The sequence below is a fragment of the Mustela lutreola genome, chromosome 10, assembly GCF_030435805.1.
Source record: "Mustela lutreola isolate mMusLut2 chromosome 10, mMusLut2.pri, whole genome shotgun sequence".
Classification (NCBI taxonomy): Eukaryota; Metazoa; Chordata; class Mammalia; order Carnivora; family Mustelidae; genus Mustela; species Mustela lutreola.
The window spans coordinates 80045508-80064703 of NC_081299.1; the positions used below are offsets into that span (position 1 = coordinate 80045508).

At 38.5% G+C, this 19196-nt stretch overlaps 1 protein-coding gene across 1 annotated transcript; it reads right to left on the reverse strand.

The window, feature by feature from the left end:
• Positions 1–3268: 3268 nt before the first annotated feature.
• On the reverse strand, positions 3269–17080 carry LOC131809473 (rho GTPase-activating protein 29-like). Its single transcript, XM_059136591.1, has 8 exons — positions 16776–17080; positions 15610–15749; positions 15144–15332; positions 14674–14811; positions 9990–10222; positions 8209–8539; positions 7971–8079; positions 3269–5307 (listed from the first exon to the last, which is right to left on the reverse strand). Exons 1-8 carry the CDS (start codon positions 16828–16830, stop codon positions 4442–4444), a joined length of 2061 nt encoding a protein of 686 aa, XP_058992574.1. The 5' UTR covers positions 16831–17080; the 3' UTR covers positions 3269–4441.
• Positions 17081–19196: the final 2116 nt, after the last annotated feature.

A 19196-nucleotide genomic window follows, 5' to 3' on the forward strand; every position in this document is an offset into this window, starting at 1 on the left:
GGGTGACTTACTTATTTGACATATTTGGAGCTAGGTGGGCCAATGCAGCTGCTGGCATTGTCAGGAGGTTGGAACGTATAGAAAAAGTAAGCAAATAATATATTTAGGATTAGGGGAGCCAGATTTCTGAGAGAGAGAGAGAGAGAGAAAGAGAGAGAGAGAGAGAGAGGAGTTATAAATATGGAAAGGGAAAATACTGGATTAAATCCTGAAGTACTGAATTGGAATTGAGGATGCCAATGTGAACTCAGCGTTTATATGGATATATAGAAACTTATATAGCGGGGCACCTGGGTGGCTCAGTGGATTAAGCCTCTGCCTTCCGCTCAGGTCATGATCTCAGGGTCCTGGAATAGAGACCTGCTTCGGGCTCTCTGCTCAGCAAGGAGCCCGCTTCCCCCTCTCTCTCTGCCTACTTGTGATCTCTCTCTGCCAAATAAATAAAAATCTTCAAAAAAATTTATAAAGCTATACATCTCTGTGTGTACACACTTTTTTTTCCCCCTAAAACTTTTATCTGGGTTTGGGGGGAGAGAACAAACAAGGGGGAAGGGCAGAGAAGGTGTTAATAGACTTAAATTAACTGGTGACAATTTGATGAGACACAGGACATTTACATAGGCTCAAAGACTGTCCTCACCAAACTCTTTTTACTAATTTTAAAAAAGAGAAAACTGATAGATACTGTCCTAACCAAGTGATCAAAGTTAACATCACCAAGAATGGGACAATGTGACATTGTGTACCCCTCCAGGTATGATACAGTGAGAATAGGACATTTCTAACAAAAAGATATATACTGAATCTAATCACGAGGAACCCTAATCATTTTTTCTAATCATTAGATAAACCCTAACTGAGGGACATACTACAAAGTACCTGGCCTATACTCTTCAGATAATCAAGGTCATGAAAGAAAAGACTGGGAAAACTGCTCCAGATCAAAGGACAGAAGAGACAGGACAACTAAATGCACCATCTGATCTTGCACAGGAAGGGATGCTGGGCAGAGAAGAACAGTATTGGGGCAATCAGCAAATTTGAATGCTGTCTGCAATTAGATGATCTACATCACTGTTCATCTCCTGATTTTGATTGTCCTACTGTGGCTATGAAGGAATGGTCCTTGTTTTAGGGAGACATCATTCAAGTATTTAGGGGTAATGAGGAAATCATGTATGGAATTTTCAAATACAAATAGTTCAAAACTGGTTCAATATTGGATGAGACTACACTGAATTGATAAATAAATGGAAGGTAAATGAACATCTTTACAATATTGAGGCTTCCCATCCACGCACATCATAGAGGACTCCATTTTTTCCAAAATCTCCTTAAATGCTTCTTGATATAGTCTAAAAGTGTCTCCATGAAGATCTTGTATATATTTTGTTAGATTTATTCTCAGGTCTTTCAAATTTATGTTGAGATCTTTCTAAAAACTTTCATTTCTTATTAGTTGATGATATACAGGAAGACAACTGACTTTTGCATAATTGTGAATGTAGCAACTTTGCTAAACTCCAGATATTACTGACTTGTCTACATATATAATCATATCAGCACATCAAAACAATTTCCTGCTTCTAGAAAAGAAAAGTCCAGAGAACTAATTGACGATGGTGTGCCATGAAAATATACATGGCTGTCATTTAAAGAGATTTTTATATATACAAATACAGTAAGTAATATGAGCTTAGCTGGGAATAATGTAGCTATAGTACCATCTTTAAATTAGATCACCCAAAGAAGGGAGGTATGACTTCACTGGTTTCTGAAATCTCTGGACAAGTCCTTCACAGGCATCATCTCTTCTTCATCTCTGTATCAAAAGAAATACATTGCCTGAAGTGCACTAGAAGTGATTTTAAATATTCGTGGATGTTAATTAAGTTCTCAGGATGTAAAACAAGTCTATCAAAGAAAGTCATGATCAACCCTTCACAAATGACTTCTTGCAAACTTTAACAAGATGCTTTCCACAAACCTTTCTGGTGGTCTTGCAGCTCTCCAAAAGGCTCCCCACTACTGCCCTTTCCCTTCACTCATATTCTTTCCATGTGTCAAAAAACAACTTCCTGTGAAGAACTGCCACTGCATTACTAAGTAGAACAGGACAATGTACACTCTGTGTCCTCTAGAAACAGCAGCATCTGCTCAGGAGGTCCTTGCTCAATGTCCCAGGAAACTAGAAATACCTATAGACTGATGGATTATGCTGGATGAGACGTCAGAGAGCCCTAAAGACAGAAAGGCCCAAGTGGAATTCTCATTTGTGAGGCTTAACACAGAGCCAGCTGATTATACCTCAGATTCTTTGACTCAGTCATCTCAATACGCTAAAAGAAAACTGAAGGAGTTTAAAAGTACATTTTCAAAGTTTCAGTGTGGGATGATAAGAAAGTTCTAGAGATGGGATAGTGGTCACGGTTGTAGAACAATGTGAAGGTACTTAATGCTACTGTACACTGGTTAAAATGGTAAATTTTACGTTATGCATATTTTGCCATAATAAAAAAAATTTTAAAGGTGTATTTTCTATTGTTAAATATTACCTGATATTACTTAGTAATAACACAGTCATTAAGAGTACTAAACATCAAGAATTGGGACAGCCCTGTGTTTGAGACTTGAATCCAACTGTTAACACCTGTAGAACCAAACCACATTATAACCAGGCCTTTGTTTCCTTATCTGTAATACAGAAATATACTGTAAAATAAAATACTTACCTATGTAGTATAGGCTGCTGTGAACTCAAAATGAAATAACTTATGTAGGAATTTAGCAAAGTTCATGGCACAAAGAGAAGGTTCAATAAATGCTGGCTCTTATTTTCTTTTTAGGTTTTTGTAGCAATACAATTCTTTTCTATCTTGCACAATAAGGACTAAAAACAAGACTCTAGTACAAAGGAGTTACTCATTTCTCGTTAGTTCATAATGTCATATAGAGCTATATAGCGACTTCTCACAAAATGCATTCCATGTTATAGTCAAGGGATATATGAGTTCAAGTATTGACCACTAAGCCAATGGTGACTAAATCTAGTCTCACACCCTAAGAGGCAACAATTTCAGAGAAGCCACGAGAACCTGAAATAATTTAACAGGTTAATATATATACATATATGTGCACATATATGTATATATATAATATATATACATATATGTGCACATATATGTATATATATAATATATATATATAAAAAATATGTATTTTTATCAAGAATAACATATTCATATAAAAGCATTTGCTACAAATAGAATTCACACATAGAAAAAAAGGCTGTTTTAATTTTTTTGTCCCTTTTATATCCTGTTTTAGGCAAAATGATGTAACCCAGAAAATCACAGAACTGCACTAGTTCTAAAAACTAGGAATTTTATAAATGAAATATATCCATCCAATCTATACTTTTTCTCAAATTCCAAACAATGAGGCTTGCCAAATTATACTTAGAATCAACTTAAATAAAATCTCTGCATGATTTGGATGAAACATACATTGTCAATGGCTAAAAATTCAGGTAGAAAAAGTACATAAAATTACTTAAAAGTAAAAACATTTTATACCAAAGTAGTGGTTTTAAAAAAAAAAAAAAAATCCCAGACAACATGAAGAGGAAATGCACTGAATTTTAAAACATTTTTGGACCAATGTATAAAATACCAAAACGTTCAGAACTGTTGAAAAACAAGTTTATATAGAACAAGGCGAGAGGTGAAAAGATATAAAATGTGTTAAAACCATCTAAATCCGAATAAGACAAAACTGAACTATGTAATTTAGAAACAAGTTTAAGTGTACTTTCTTTGAACAGTTCAACTAACTACCACATGGAAAATCTGGCCATTAATCAAAATGAAATTAAATACAGAATTTGCAAGCCTTTTGGCCATTGTGTAAATATTAATAGGTGAATTGCCAATTGAAAAATAAAAGGTTACATACATATGAGAGGTCAAAGATGCACACTATAAAATCATGTGAACAAAACAACCATACCAGACAAAGATCTTTCAGGCACTTGCATTCAGAAATAGTCCTTTTATAAATAAGCAACGTAGTTTCACTTCAAAAAATAAAGCAGATTTTCCCCAATTGCACCTATTAGTTGAGAACTATATCATATATTAGGGATGCATTTAAATGGACCATTTTATGGGAAAAATCAACTAAACTTTAAAAAACATGAGTCCACCTATTTATTCACAACTTTAAAAATACAGAGAATTCCAGTGAGGCGCAGATGGGGGCCCTATCAAGACAGTCTACCATTCAATATGACCAACGCAGTATAACACGATACAAGGACAAAAAGCAAAACCCATGATGTGGCAATACTGTAAAGAAGGGGCCCTGTCAGAAGTTTCTTTCACAAAACAAACACAATACCACAAAATAAAAAACAACAAAGAAAAGCTGGATTCTGACAACCCTACACAAACTGTGGGATTTCGTCTTCCAGGTCTTCAAACTGTTGCATTCGTTTTAGTCTCGGTCTCTGACACGCGGGAGGCACTTCCAGCAAGTCCCGCTCCTCAGAGTTCTCTCCCGGCTTGCTGGTGGACTGCGTGGAGGCAGCAGGTGCCTTGTCGGAGGCTGGGACTGTTTTTAGCAGGGGTCCCTGGGGGGTGGGGACTGTGCTGGGAGGCAGTGCTGGGGAGGGGGTTGTGAGCCTCTCCTCATCCCCTCGCAGGCTGCTGGTGGGAGCACGTGGTTTGTAAAACGTGGTCCAGTGTTGGGGCTGCAGCGTTCGGGGTGCTCTGACAGCCGCAGGAGGGCAGGAGTCAGAGGACCGTCTCTCTGACACCTGTCTCACTGACCTGACTGGTTCTGTGTATGGCTTACTGGGCCAGGGGGCGCTGTCTGGCTGGTCCCCACCGATCCTGACGCTCACAGTTCCCATTCCCGCTGCAGTCTTAGCACTGAGGCCATTTTGTTCATACTGTCTCTCCCGAGTTTTTTGTAGAGTTTGCTGGTCAAAACCGTCCAATTTGGAACAGACAATAGTAGGAATATCCTTCCTACTAACTCCATCAAAGGTAGGATTCTTGCAAAACTTGTCTGAATTTACATTTCCCATATTTCTGACAGTTCTCTCATTAGGAGGGCTTGCAAGAAGTAGTAGTCTATCTACAGGCAAACTTGCGGGTCTAACTTTGGTCCGTGGAGCATGCCTTTCAACACTGTTTGTTTCCCTTTCTGATTTCAAAGTAAGTGGCTTGGAAGTTTTACAGATATCTTCCATCTTTTGTGATGCTGACTCAAGCTCTTGGTTTACAAGCAGACCCACTTTGTTGTCTAAAAAAGGAAAAGATTTATTTAAAAATCAAACTTTATGACATGTGGTTAACAAGAGTCTTACAGAATAAATTGGAAAAACATATAAGACTCTTGTTAACCACTCTCAGCTATCTATGCAGAGAAGTTAAATACTCATATTAAAGGTGTACTTGAAATAAAAATGTTAGAATTTTACATTTATTTAAATCAATATAATAAACAGCTACAAAAGCCACTGCAGGTTAGTAAAATAAAACAAACAAAAAACAACAACTGCTGAAGTAAGTTTTTTCTCTTAATGTGCTCCATGCAAATATTTGTGAGATGAACGGAGTGTCACAGTTTCAGTAGGTATTGGTATTAATCGACCTCAGAAAAGCTACACTAATTTACACACCAAGCAAATGCAGGTGTGCCCTGAATCCAAAGGCTTTTGTCAACTCACTCAATCTGCTATTTCCAGTTACATCCAACCCACAGTGAGAATATAGCCCATTAAATGCGTCATATGCGTCCTTATCTGATCAACTCATCAGTGCGCTCTAACATTCATCCTGTCCAATTCAGGTTGAAGAGTTCAGTTTTAAGTAAAAAACACCATTCTCCTCATTGGTTGTTTCCTCCCTGGCTTCCTTTCTTCTCTTTCCTTCAAGTCTGGACCCATGGGCCATGCTTTTTCAAACTAGAACCCTCAGCTCCTTCCAACCTGGTCCCTTTTTGTAGCGTCTCCCCTAAAAAATTCCTCGTTGTGTTCAATGCCAGCCCTCTGCTCATGCTGCCCTTTCCCGCTGGAAAACATCCAACAAGTCTGTGTCTGAGCACCATTCTGGCTTTGAACTTCAGCTGCCCCGAGCACAGCATGTGACCCCTTTCCCTGTGGCCAGGTCCTTTTCCCACATCTCTGAGGCAGAGGTTTGCAGGCCGGAGGCCATCAGAATCAGCTGTCAGTCTTCATGTTATCTGACCTTCCTTACCTGACACTAGTGACCTCTCTCCTCTGGGCTTCCAGGGCACCGTGCTCTTGCTTTGCCTTCCAGGGACCTTCCCAGGTCCTTCTATGGACCACTCTAAAGGAACTGACTGCTGGTGGTAGGGTCACAGTCACCAACCAAAGTACACTTTTTTTTAAAGCATTTAAAAAAAAGATTTTCTTTATTATTTGAGAGAGAAAGATTGAGAGGGCAAGTGGGAGGAGGGGAAGAGGGAGAAGCAGACCCCCTGTGGAGACTGATCAGAACTTGAGCCCAGGAACCGGGGATCATGACCTGAGTCAAAGTACAATTCTTAAAGTTCCCAGGGATAGACTTAAGAGCGTAATGGGTCAGAGTGCAGACTCTCGAGCCCAACTGGCGGGCTGAGCTCAGCTCTACTGCTTTGGTGCTGGGCAAGGCAATGTCACTGGCCCTAAGTATCTGCATGAAAAGATCATGATTGTATCTATGATGATGTGTGGCCCTCATGATGATGAGGATTCATGAAAAGTGCTCAGAATTGATCTAATATATGATAGGCTCTCAAAAAATGACATTTATTATAATTACTCTTCCTAATTGGTCATCATAATAAATAATCGATCATGTTAGTAAAGTAAGTACATATTTAAGTTCAAATACTAACTGAACAATTTACTAGTGGCATGACCTCTGACATTATTTAGCCTCTCTCAGAGTATTTGGTGATGAATCAAATGGGGCTGATACTACTGACCTTTTAGCACAAAACTGTTATGAAGATCAAATCAGATAAATGGAATCAAACAAGAAGCACAGTGCTTAGCACAAAGCAGGAGGATGCTTAAGTGAAAGTCAGATCCCTTACTTTTTGGATCCTGTCAGGCTACGATTACTGACATAGGATCACACATCAAATTTAACATGTATCTCTACATTTTAAAAATAACTGGAATTTAGTTCTAAAGATATACAGGATTATAGTAACAAACGGAAGTCTTTTTGCCAGCATGATAGCTACTAATCACTACAACTAAAATGATCATACGGTGAATAAAATATATGTATTTGTGCTTAATGTGTGAAAGGTGACAAGTAAAAGCATTTGAAAAAATTTTAGGAGTTTTAGGAGTCTAAATGTTTTAATTTTGAGGAGTCTAGTTGACTTATTATGAGCAGTTAGGTCAATACAATGATTCATAGTAACAGATTTTATGATAATTCATACAGCTCAATACATTTCTGCCTTGACTTTCATATGGCTCAACACATTTCTTCCTTGACTTTAACTGATGGCAAAAATGAAATTTTTGAGCCCCAAGATGTCTTTTTATAAGAACGATTATTGTAAAGAATGATATTCATTTAAATGTAAGGTATAATGGGGTACCTGGATGGCTCAGTGGGTTAAAGCCTCTGCCTTTGGCTCAGGTCATGATCCAGGGTCCTGGGATCGAGCCCCACATTGTGCTCCCTGGTCAGTGGGGAGCCTGCTTCGTGCTCTCTCTCTCTCTCTCTCTGCCTGCCTCTCTGCCTACTTGTGATCTCTATCTGTCAAATAAATAAATAAAATTTTTAAAAAAAAAGTAAGGTATAGTAAACAGCAACTTTTTCATTTACTAATGAAGCTTCTTTCCCTGATTTCTCTCAATTTCACTCACTGTAGCTGTTAGACAAGGTCTGTCGGCACAGCTTGAAGTTAGCAAACATGAATTTTACATGGCCACTCACCAATGAGAAACGTATCACATTTTTCTAATGCATTTTGCTTCCGTTCTGATTCCTCAAATGATGTAGCTGGCTCAAAAATTTTGGTCTCACTATCCACAGTGTGCATATCCTGTTGATAGAAGAGAATTCTTGAATTTTAAGAAGTAAAACACATCTCAAAAATTTTTAACTTTAATCTTATTACTAACTAATAAACATTATAGAGTTCTACCACAATTCCATAAAGGTCAAAACTCACCTCCTTTGAAGAGAAAAACAGTGTCTTCATAGAATGTTCTGGGTCTCTTTCCTCTTGTGATAAAAGAGGCTTTGGAAGGCAACCTTGATCAACATGAGGTACACCACCACCTGTACTATACACGACCACCTCTTGTGGCTGCAGGGATCCATCGAAGATCTTCTGTGAGTAAGTGATGAGGAATTCCACCAACCGGGCTTGGTTTGAGTATTCGGCGAGAGAGGAGATGGTGACAGGAGCAGTTGTGGGCCTTGGCCTAATAAGACTAGGTCCGAATATTACCCCCAAGTTTTTGGAGTTCATTTTGTTTTCTTCTGCATGATCTACGACTCTGTGAAGTAGAACACATGAAGCTGTATGAGATTTGCCTATTAGATTTCCTTGCTGGTAGTTTACTATGGACTGGGAAGGGTGGAGGAAAAACGGGCAGCAGACGTCTAAAAAAGGATATATTTATCTGATTAGTTACTGACAACACACTGAATTGAGTTTCAGAGTATTAGGATAACATTCAAGCAAGTAGAGGAACTACTAAAGTTTGACCAGTAGAAAAGCAAAATCAAAAACGAAGAGCTGCAGTATACAGCACATCCTCCCAGAGCCCTTGTGCTGGAAACTTAACCGTCACCGTAGGTTGCTCTCTCATTGGCCACAGCTGGTCTTCAAGCCAAGCTGATTCTGTCTCCTAAATATCTTTCTGCTCAATTGCCACTACCAACGCTCTGGCCTTATTTCAAGCTCTCTATACCTTTTTTATTTCTATAACTACCCAAGAATTTCTGAATAGCAGTTAAGGACCCCCTCCATCCCATTCTCCATACTGCTCCCAGAAAGATCTAACAAATCTAAAAACGTTACATTCCTGGCTCCGGATTCTTTAGTGGGTACAGAAGAAGAGTCAACTCGTCTGGCAGGTATGTAGGACTTTCTTTATCGGGCCTTGGCCTAGCTCACTTCAAGCTACTGCTTGCTATGTCCCCCTCGCCAAACTACCTATGCTTCTCAAGAGCAACATTATCTTGTGCGCCTGTGTCTGTTACCCTCTACCCAGAATGCTGTTTTGCACAGTCTTTGTCACCAAACCACCACCCAGTTCTTCCAGTCTGGCTCAGGACTAGCTTCTCTGATTCCGGCCCCTCAATCCCCTCACTGTTCTCTGCACACTGTGCCAGCCCTGTTAGAACAGGAATGGTCTGTGCTGCGCTGGTCTGCAGATCTGCTGTCAAGAGGAACAGCACAACAGGTGACAGAGACCTAATATCTGCATCCTTATTTCCTTAGCCAGAGCGCAGGACACAGAAGGCATCTGAGGCGAAGGTGTTAGCTCTAAGAATATCTATTCAATGCCTCCCTTTCCCTAACACATATGAGAAGTAAAACATTCATTTTAAAACATCACAACATTCATTTAAAAACATCACAACAATATGAATGTACTTAATACTACTGAACTGTACACTTAAAAGTGGTTAAGATGGGGGTCATGGGTGGCGTAGTTGGTTAAGCAACTCTTGGTTTTAGCTCAGGTCGTGATTTCAGGGTCATGGGACTGAACCCCACATCAGGCTCCATGCTCAACACGGTGTCTGCTTGGAATTCTCTCTCCTCTTTCCCCTTACCCATGTACTTAAATAAATCTTTAAAAAATAATAAAAGTGGTTAAGATGGTTAATTTATGTTATGTGTATTTTACCACAATTTAAACAAAACCAAAAAGCCAAACAAAAACCCGATCAATTGTCTACCCACTAATGAACGCTCGCCTTATATAAAATTCTTACCGCTTAAGATGAACTATGAGATAATGAAGACTGTTAAAATTTGACACTGGCAGTTGTCTTAGAAGGTCTTTGCTTTTTATAAGAATTCTGTTTATTTCTATACATGTACTCGGCCATTTTTTGTCCTCAGGGTTATCCTTTTTTGACTCTTGTTCTTCATTTACATGTTGGATCTCTTTTGCAAGGTCTATAAATTCCTTGTACAATCGGAATAAAATGAATGGTTCTGGGAGCTAAAGAAATAAAATCACATTAGGAATATCATTCTGTCCACTTTTCCCCTTTTAATAATTTACTGAATAGCTACTGATGGATTTAGTATGTCCCTTCAGATTAGAAGGGACTTAAAATCAATCTACTTTTAGAAATAGATTTATGTTTGTCAGTGATGTTATCTATTAAGTGAATCTGACATCACCACCAAAAATTTTATTTGTATTAAAAGTGAGTTAACTGAAAATCAGCAAAACATTCTAAAATCAAAAGCTGCATGAGGGATTTTAAAATTTTGCTATATATCCTATACCAAGTACATTAATCATTGTCCCAAAGTTAGCATGATCTTCAACTGTTTTATTAAAACAAGCCAGTCATATTAATTAGAAAAAGCTTATATTCTGAATTTTATTGGCATAGGGTAGACAGAGAACAAAATACTATTGGGTCCTTTTGTTTTACTTTGACCAGACTGAAGATTAGCACAAGATAGTATGGCTTAGAAGAAAGACATTGCCAATGTTTTACTTACCTAATTTTCAAATACAACTTGAATTGCCATAAATAGGTTAAAGAAAATGTTTCTCTCTCAAACTATGAAGGGACATGCCACCTTGACCCTTCTACTGGCACAAGCGATTTCAGTATTTCCACCGCTCAGCGATGGAAATAGCCCATATCTGGCTAGCAGGTGTCCTATACTACCTGTGGTGAGGTAGGCACCCATTTCTCCAGTTTCTCCTGCTGGTCCCAGAGAGGGGAAGCCTTGAGATTAATTTCTACCTCTATTATTCTAGGATCTGAAGGAGCTCACTCAACCTCTTGAGGCTTTAGATTTCCCAAATATGAGTAAAATGAAGGCTACTCTCTAATACTATAAAAATTGAGCATGGCTCCCCACAATAAAATGTTGGTCCCATAGCATTCTTGAGATGGATTAGTATTAGATCCCATTTATTTCCCCTCCCTGACTGGCCAAAAGAGACAAAATGACTCATTGTGAGATTAACAGTCATTCAGAGGTACTTTGTCTCCATCTCTCAGCTGAGAATTCTGCAAAATGTGAAAGAAATCAAGTTTCTTGGGCTAACATGGCTGATCCAACATTTGTACCTAGTTTCTTTCCCTCTGGAAACCCCACTGAAATAGTTAAGTCCACAAAGACTAGGAGAATAGGAAAGGAGATAAAAGCAACATTTAACCACTGAGGAGCAGATAAATAAGTAATGGCTTAGCAGTCCTGAGAAAGCTAAAATTCCAAAATGAGAACCAATACAATTTATAGGAGACCCACAGACTATTAGCATGAGGTACTCTGATCCTGGAGGAGAGTAGGCTATTTAAGAAGTATTAGATCTCCAGATCCTTGTCTCCACTCCATGTTTCTAAACAGCATTTTCCCCAGCAGTGTGGGGATTTCATCTTTGGACAGTGTAAAAGAGAGGGCCTCTGGATGGCCAATGTCAAGCACAAACAACAGCTGTACAACTATCTAAAAATAGGGATTTAGTGACTGTCTGCCTGCTACAGCAGAGATTCTGGAGCTTTCTTACCCAAGGTGGCTCCCAGAGTTCTGGCACCACACCTACAGCAGGGAAAGACCTTTCTCTGGGGTATCAGCCAAGCCTAAGAGTAGAGACCTAGAGATACAGACAACCGGTGTTTCCCAAATAGCCCTCCTAGATCACACTAGAGCTTAAAATGTTTAAAGCCTGTACGTATTCAAAACCTTCCAAAGAGATTTCAATTCCAATTCTTTCATTTTAAGCAGATAATCATGAAAGACTGAAATAAAAATAAGCAGAAACAAAACGAGCTGAAGATCTAGAACTGTGTTGGCAGTATGGTAATCATTAGCCACCTAAGGCCAATGAACACTGGAAATGTCGCTATTCCAAATTGACATATGCTCTAAATGCAAAATACACACCAGATTTCAAAGACTCAATAACCCTTCATTTCAAAGAAAAACAAAAAAAATTTCACTAAAAATTGAAAAATACTGATTAAGCATTCAGATGATATTTTAGTATGTTACATATTAAAATTAACTTCACCATTTCTTTTTATGTGGCTCTTAGAAAATTTAGTATTATATATAAGGCTCACATTATATTCCTATTGAAAAGCACTAGAGGCTAAGCAAAGAATTCTTTGTAGAAAAAAAGCTATGAATATCTCATATAGATAAGATACTACATTCATTAAAAAGGATGCTGTATAAGGAACAGAGAACCAATTTCTTAGAAATTAAAATATCTCAGAAATGAAATAGATTATAGTAGGTGTATAAGATAAAACTGAAGAAATCTTAGGGCACCTGGTGGCTCAGTCAGTTAAGCCCTCTGACTGTTGGTTTTAGCTCAGGTCTTGATCTGGGGGTTGTGGGTCTGAGCCTCACACTGGGTCCCATGCTGGGCATGAAGCCTCACACTGGGTCCCATGCTGGGCATAAAAAAAAACAAAACAAAACCTGGGGTGCCTGTGTGGTTCAGTGGTCATTAAGTCAGTCATGACCTCTGCCTTTGGCTCAGGTCATGATCCCAGGGTCCTGGGATCAAGCCCTGCATGGGGCTCCCTGCTCCATAGGAATCCTGCTTCTCCCTCTCCCACTCCCCCTGCTTCTGTTTCCTCTCTCACTGTGTTTGTCTCTGTCAAAAAACAAACAAACAAACAAACAAACCAAACCAAATGAACAAAACAAGACCAACCAAGGAAATCTCTTAAAAAGTGTTAAAAGAAGGGGCGCCTGGGTGGCTCAGTGGGTTAGGCCGCTGCCTTCGGCTCAGGTCATGATCTCAGGGTCCTGGGATCGAGTCCCGCGTCAGGCTCTCTGCTTAGCGGGGAGCCTGCTTCCCCCCTCTCTCTCTCTGCCTGCCTCTTCGACTACTTGTGATTTCTGTCAAATAAATAAATAAAATCTTAAAAAAAAAAAAGTGTTAAAAGAAAAGAAAAACAACAACAAAAAAATAATAGAGAAAAGATGAAGGAACTAGAGAACAAGTACAAGCTGTCCAGTAAGCACATTTCCAGAAATAAAAAACAGAAAATAGGAGGAAATGACAACAAAGTAAAAGTCCTAAGAACAAAAGGCCAAGGAGAACAGAGCCCGAGGAGTACCTGAAGTGACAGATGAGTATACATCCACATCAAGGCATACACTGTGAAACTTTAACACAATGGGGAGATTTGCTTTCAGAGAACAAACAATAGGCTTTATACAAAGAATCAGAAATGAGAAAGATTTCACACTTCAAAGAAAACAATAAAAAAATGCCTTCAAAATTCTGAAGAAAAATAATTTCCAGTCTAGAATACGATAACCTACCACACTATCCACTTTCCCATCTTGTTCAAGAGGCAGAATAAAGACATTTTCAAATAACTAAATTTACTTTTATTCCACCTTGCTCAATCAAGTATGGCATAACCAAAACAGGAGCATAAACCACAAACAGGAAGACATGACACAGAAGACAGGCATTCCCTCAGATGAGAGAAGGGAGATCCCAGGATGACGGCTATTCACAGTATTAGAAAGGATCCAAATGCAGAACAGAACTCCAGAGATGGACATGAGAACCATCATTGCTCTGCTCTCTGTATCTTCATTTTTACTCAAGGAACTTGACCCCAGCTCTTTTCCATACTTGGCTCATCATGGCAATGCACTGATGCTCCTGCAACCCCTCAATGAGGAGCTGCTGCCTGAAGCCACTAAGGTCGATTACTGTTTCAGCCCACAGAAGAGCGTGTATGTGTGTTTTCTCTTTTGGATCTACTCCTGTAAATCTCAGATACAATAGTGAGCACAGAAAGAGAAAATACAGAGCAGCCCACTCCCAACCATATTCCTGCTGAATCTCCAGTACCCAGCTTATACAAAAGCCCTGCATGATGCCCCAAATCTGTTGGAACTGCAGGTTCCCAAGATGCCTTCATGATCTTGCCCGCTGACCTCCCACAATGGCTATCTGAGGATGTCAATGAAGGTAAAGCTGGACCATGATTCAGACACTGTGGAACCTACTGAATCCTTCATTAACAGTGTGAATAATACACAGCTAGATTTATGCTTTCCTCTCAGTTACCTAAAACTTCATGAGACACTGTTTAGGAGCATGCAACAGGTATTAAAACTATTAAGAAAAGGAGGTATTAACATGATTAGAAAAGACCACTGGGGTGGCGTTGAGGGCTACTACTGGAGAAGGGCATGCAGGAGCCTTCAGTAAGGTAATGTTCTACTTCCTAAAGCTACGTGATGGGAAATGAGTGTTTTTATTATTATTGGTCTTTAAACCATACATGTATTTTATATACTCTTTGATTTTTAACAATAATTAGAGTCACATGGATATGGTCTATGTCAATGAAAATATCTGTGTAGCAAATGTTACCAGTAAAATACCGATCATATTTCTGTTCTTTTTTCTTTAATGGTATGTTTCAAGGGTAAAAACTTTACCTGTCGAAGGTATAATTTCAAGACATCACAAATGTCGTGTGAACTAAATTCTGAAATGTCTACGAAGTGCATTCCGTTTTCCAAGGCTTGACACAGTTTTTCAGTTTTTATTTTGTTTCCACATACACGATAAATTCCCTTGAGAAGAAAATGGAAAAATTTGGCAAAATTCTCCTTTAGAAGAAATGACTAAATGCAGACATCTCCATACATCTGATGAGTCTACTTCAATTTTTATTAATAATTCAGGAAAAAACTAGGGCCAAATGAGGCAACATTTTCTAAATAAATCAGAATAAATTCAGATTTTATTTATTTATTTATTATTTTATTTATTCTGAATAAATTTTTTTAAAGAGACTTTTACTTGTTAAAAATTGAGAGCACTGTTTTCCTTTAAAGGCTCATCATTAGAACAAATCACACGGGCATTTATATTTTTAAACTTAATTTTAAAAGTTACAACATACCTGTAAACACAAGGCTCTATTTTCAATCTCTGAGGCACATATTTTGAGTACAAAAGGGATGCCATCTGGTTCCTTTTTTGCAACTTGTATGAATTCTGCTCCAAATAAGTGTATTTTCCCTGGAAGTTTCTGATGACCACAAATGATGACTAAGTTTTCCAAACACTTACGGTGACAAACAAGGAGACACTACAAGAAAATGACAGTTAAAAAATGGTTCATTTACCTCAAAACTATGAACAACTGAGCAAACTATAGGTAGAATGGTAACTCAACAAAAATTATTTTAAAAGGTATTACTTGTGGTGTCTGAACTATACTTAATCGCTAAATGAATTACAAAACTACACTGTGGTTCAATTTATTAAAAATATTCATGTAAGAGAGCCTAATCAATAAAATTAGTAACAGAAAAGTATAAGGCAAAAAGCATGAAAGAGCTAATGGAGTTCCAGAAAGGTCTTACCTCTTCACATTCAACACCTTGGAATACTACAATGCCTTCACAATCCCTACATTTTGTGGGGGACCTCAATTTTCGAAACTTGTGAGTGAGAGCTGCCTTTGACATCAATGTTTTCTTAAATGTTCCAAGGGAATTGGGTCCTTGCAACAGAAATAAATTGGTATAAGAATTGTAAGATGACATAACAATTATAACACATGATGCTAAATTCTGAAAAATCTTTAGACTTTGTAACATATGTCACAGGAAGCTATTATTTTGAGTCTGCAACAGCAAAATAGGCATCTAATTTATAGATCTCTTACAAAGTACACGTTTGAGCTGTAAGTAAAAAATCACCAAAAAACCACTAAGATACTTCTAAAATAGGATGGCATAAGGTTTTCAACATCAGCGAATCTACACTGTTATTAATATACCCTTTATAGCACCTGGAAGGCTGTTACAGAGGTGGTATTACATTCTTAGAAAATGTCCCTATGAAAGCTTCAAAGAAAACTAGCTGTATGAGACCAGTAAGTGTCACTGTCATTTGCATTAAAGATAAAGTTACTCTTACTCAGAATTCATCATAAAATTAAAGAAATACTAGCTAGTTTTCCAGTAGTATCCTACCTGAGGTCAGATGTTCCATATTATTCTAGTAAATGATGCCCAAACAGGTATAAGGAGTTCTCAATGTACAAAACTAATTTATATGAGTCTAATTCAGGTCCTTAAGGTAACTGATTTCTCTCATATCTGTTAACATCCATTATTTTCCTTGTCCTCAAGAACATATTTATTTAATTTTCCTGCCTAACTTCTCGTGCACTATTTCTTTTAAAGAGACTTTTTCAGAGTTTCTCATGCATTGCAACACTTTTAACAGTTAAGTTACTCTATGGGGTTTATAAAAGATCAAACTAACTAGCCTATTTTTGCACCCTGCTAATACATTTTAGATCTAGTAGTTTTGTTACTTATTCTTTTATTCTTATTTTTAACATTTCACTAGTGCATTATCAACCCATATTTGTACATAATTTTGGGGATAGATTTAAGTCAATATAATGTCTTTTAATACACAGCAAAGTAATTCTTTAAATTATACTATTTTCCTAATATCATGCAGTGTTGCTGGCTCAAAGGGTTTAGTGGGAACTTGATTCAGGTGAGAGCAATACCAGCTTCTGAGGGGGAAGGTGGTTCTCTTTCATCTAGATCATCTGCAGAAGACATGGTTCCGCTGGATGGAGTTCGTGGCAGTTTTCGATGAAAGTCTCCTAAAAGGAAATTGTGACTACAATCACCTGACTGTTCACAGTAGAATTTAAGAAATGGGTAATGACAATATTTTTTGAACAACACAAGTCATACTATTTTGTGGGCTACAATGCAAAAAGCTGTTTCCATTCTCAGACTTTGGATATAGGGAATTCTAATTTTTATTATTAGGAACAAAAGAGAATTCAACCAAACCTGACTTTTCCAAATAAATTTAAAATTGAGGAATCATACATTCCAATGAGACCTTATGGCCAACTTGTGATAGTTAAGAGATTATATGCTCTACAAGGACAGAGATTCTTTTCTATTCATGTCTTACCATCCACTATCTAACAGAGTGCCTAGCACAATGGTACACTGTCATTAAATGCTTGTTGAATCGAATTACAAATTTTGTAATTACAAATTACAAAAGTAATACACAAAAATCTAATGAATACAGCAACACAATGGTAATGTTTCAAGTTGAGAGGAGGACAGGAGCGCGGGAAGCAGTAATGAAAATCCCTAGCAGGGAGCTGAGCGCACAGGACACAAGCTGTGGCAGCAAAGGACTCTGCGTGTGTCTCAAAGCCGTCTGACTAGGGCCTGAGGTTCCTCTGCTCCGTGCAGAGCATACAGCCAGGACTCAAGCTATCCAAGTGGAAGATCTCACTTACCTCAAGGCCTTCATGAGCTTAGGGTTGAGAGTTAGAAAAGGTTTTACAGAGGATTTCAACCAACATCTTTCCCCCCAAAAGATTCCTCTTCAAAATATGCTTACGAGGCTGGCAGTCACCTAGTTTTTGCTCTGAATTGTGCTCTCAGTGACTGAGAAATCATGGGGTGCCACGTTCTCCTTAGAACTATTCTAACTGTGAGATGGCCTCCTTGTATTTTTGAGCAGCAACCTGCCTGCCCATGAGCCCAGCCTCTGGTCCCCGTTCTTCCCGAAGGAGATGAGCGCTGTCCTTGAATCCTTTCCCACTCCAGGACGTGAGGACGGCTGTGGTGGTCCCCACTTCCCATTCCCAGGTCAGGCCTCCCCAGCCCTTTCAGGGTATCCTGAGTGCTCCATCCCCACTGCCAACGGGTATTATGTCTAAAATATTTTAAAACTATACATTTAATTATTACATATCATGTTGCAAATATTTGGGCAGTGATGACTTCCATGTGATTTTGGCAGAGTTGACTAACATTGGGGCAACCCTGAATAGCTCTGGGCACATTATTTTATGAGTAGCCCTTTCAGATAATAACTACGCCCAAATAAGATTATAGGCTTTAAAAAAATTCCCTTTGAAAGTAAATTTAGCTCAGACAAAGGGAAGTAGCGAGGAAAGAAAAGACTTATTCAATGGGTAACCAAAAGAATTTGCAACAAACACAACCCACTCAACTCCTTCATGCTAGGAGATTTTTGTCCTTGTCACATGAAGTCCTTACAGGATCCTAAATAATTTAGGGCTTTCTCTAGAAAGGGTCCTAATTTCTGGCAATAGCTAGAAGACCTTTGTTTTGAAAGGGTCCTAATTTCTGGCAATAGCTAGAAAACCTTTGTTTTTTATAAACCTAATTATAAATATTCTATTAAATGTTTAGGTCTACATTTCTAGAGGGTCCCTTGAACAGCCCTATATTCACAGTAGGACTCAAAGTAGTTGCTGACTATTAGCCTATAAGCCCAGAGCTACATATTAAGGTTTTTCCAAGTTTAAATTCAAGGGATTGATTGATTGATGAGAGACAGAAAGCAGGGAGTGGGGGAGGGGCCGAGGGAAAGGGAGAATGCTAAGCAGGCTTCATACCCAGTGTCCAAGACCAGGGCTCGCAACCCTGAGATCATGACCTGAGCTGAAATCAAGAGTCTGACCCTCAACCGACTGAGTCACGCAGGTGCCCCAAGGGCTTAATTTAAATGAATAAAACTTCTTTAATACATAGGGCACACATATAGACACACACACACTCTGCTGTGGACTTTGAGGTGGGTTCAATTCTAGAATATACCTTCTGCAGTGCTGGGATCCTATGGGAAGAACGTAGCTCAGAAAACAAGCCTGGAGCAGTCTGGTGGAAGAGTGGAGGAAAAAGGAAAAATGTCAAAAAAAGCACCTCATGGGTTCAAGAGCTACCTTCTTTTGCTAGTTCTATTACCTATGGGCCGTTACCCTCTTTGAAGCCACGGGAGGAGAAGTTCAAAATTTCTACTCTGCCTCGCTGAGATCATGAAACTACTTATATTGGTGTACCTTAAAGCACGCTTGTAAAAAATTCACAATAATCAGTAAGACTGGGTTGAATGTCTAGATCAGTTTGGAGAGAACTACAATTTT

Coding starts and splice junctions, on each gene's coding strand:
- LOC131809473 (XM_059136591.1), bottom strand. CDS start 16,830: ATGTCTTCTGCAGATGATCTAGATGAAAGAGAACCACCTTCCCCCTCA. Junction 14,812..15,143: donor ATAGAGCCTTGTGTTTACAG/GTATGTTGTAAC, acceptor TTTCTTCTCAAG/GGAATTTATCGTGTATGTGG. Junction 8,080..8,208: donor TGTTTTTCTCTTCAAAGGAG/GTGAGTTTTGAC, acceptor TTCTATCAACAG/GATATGCACACTGTGGATAG.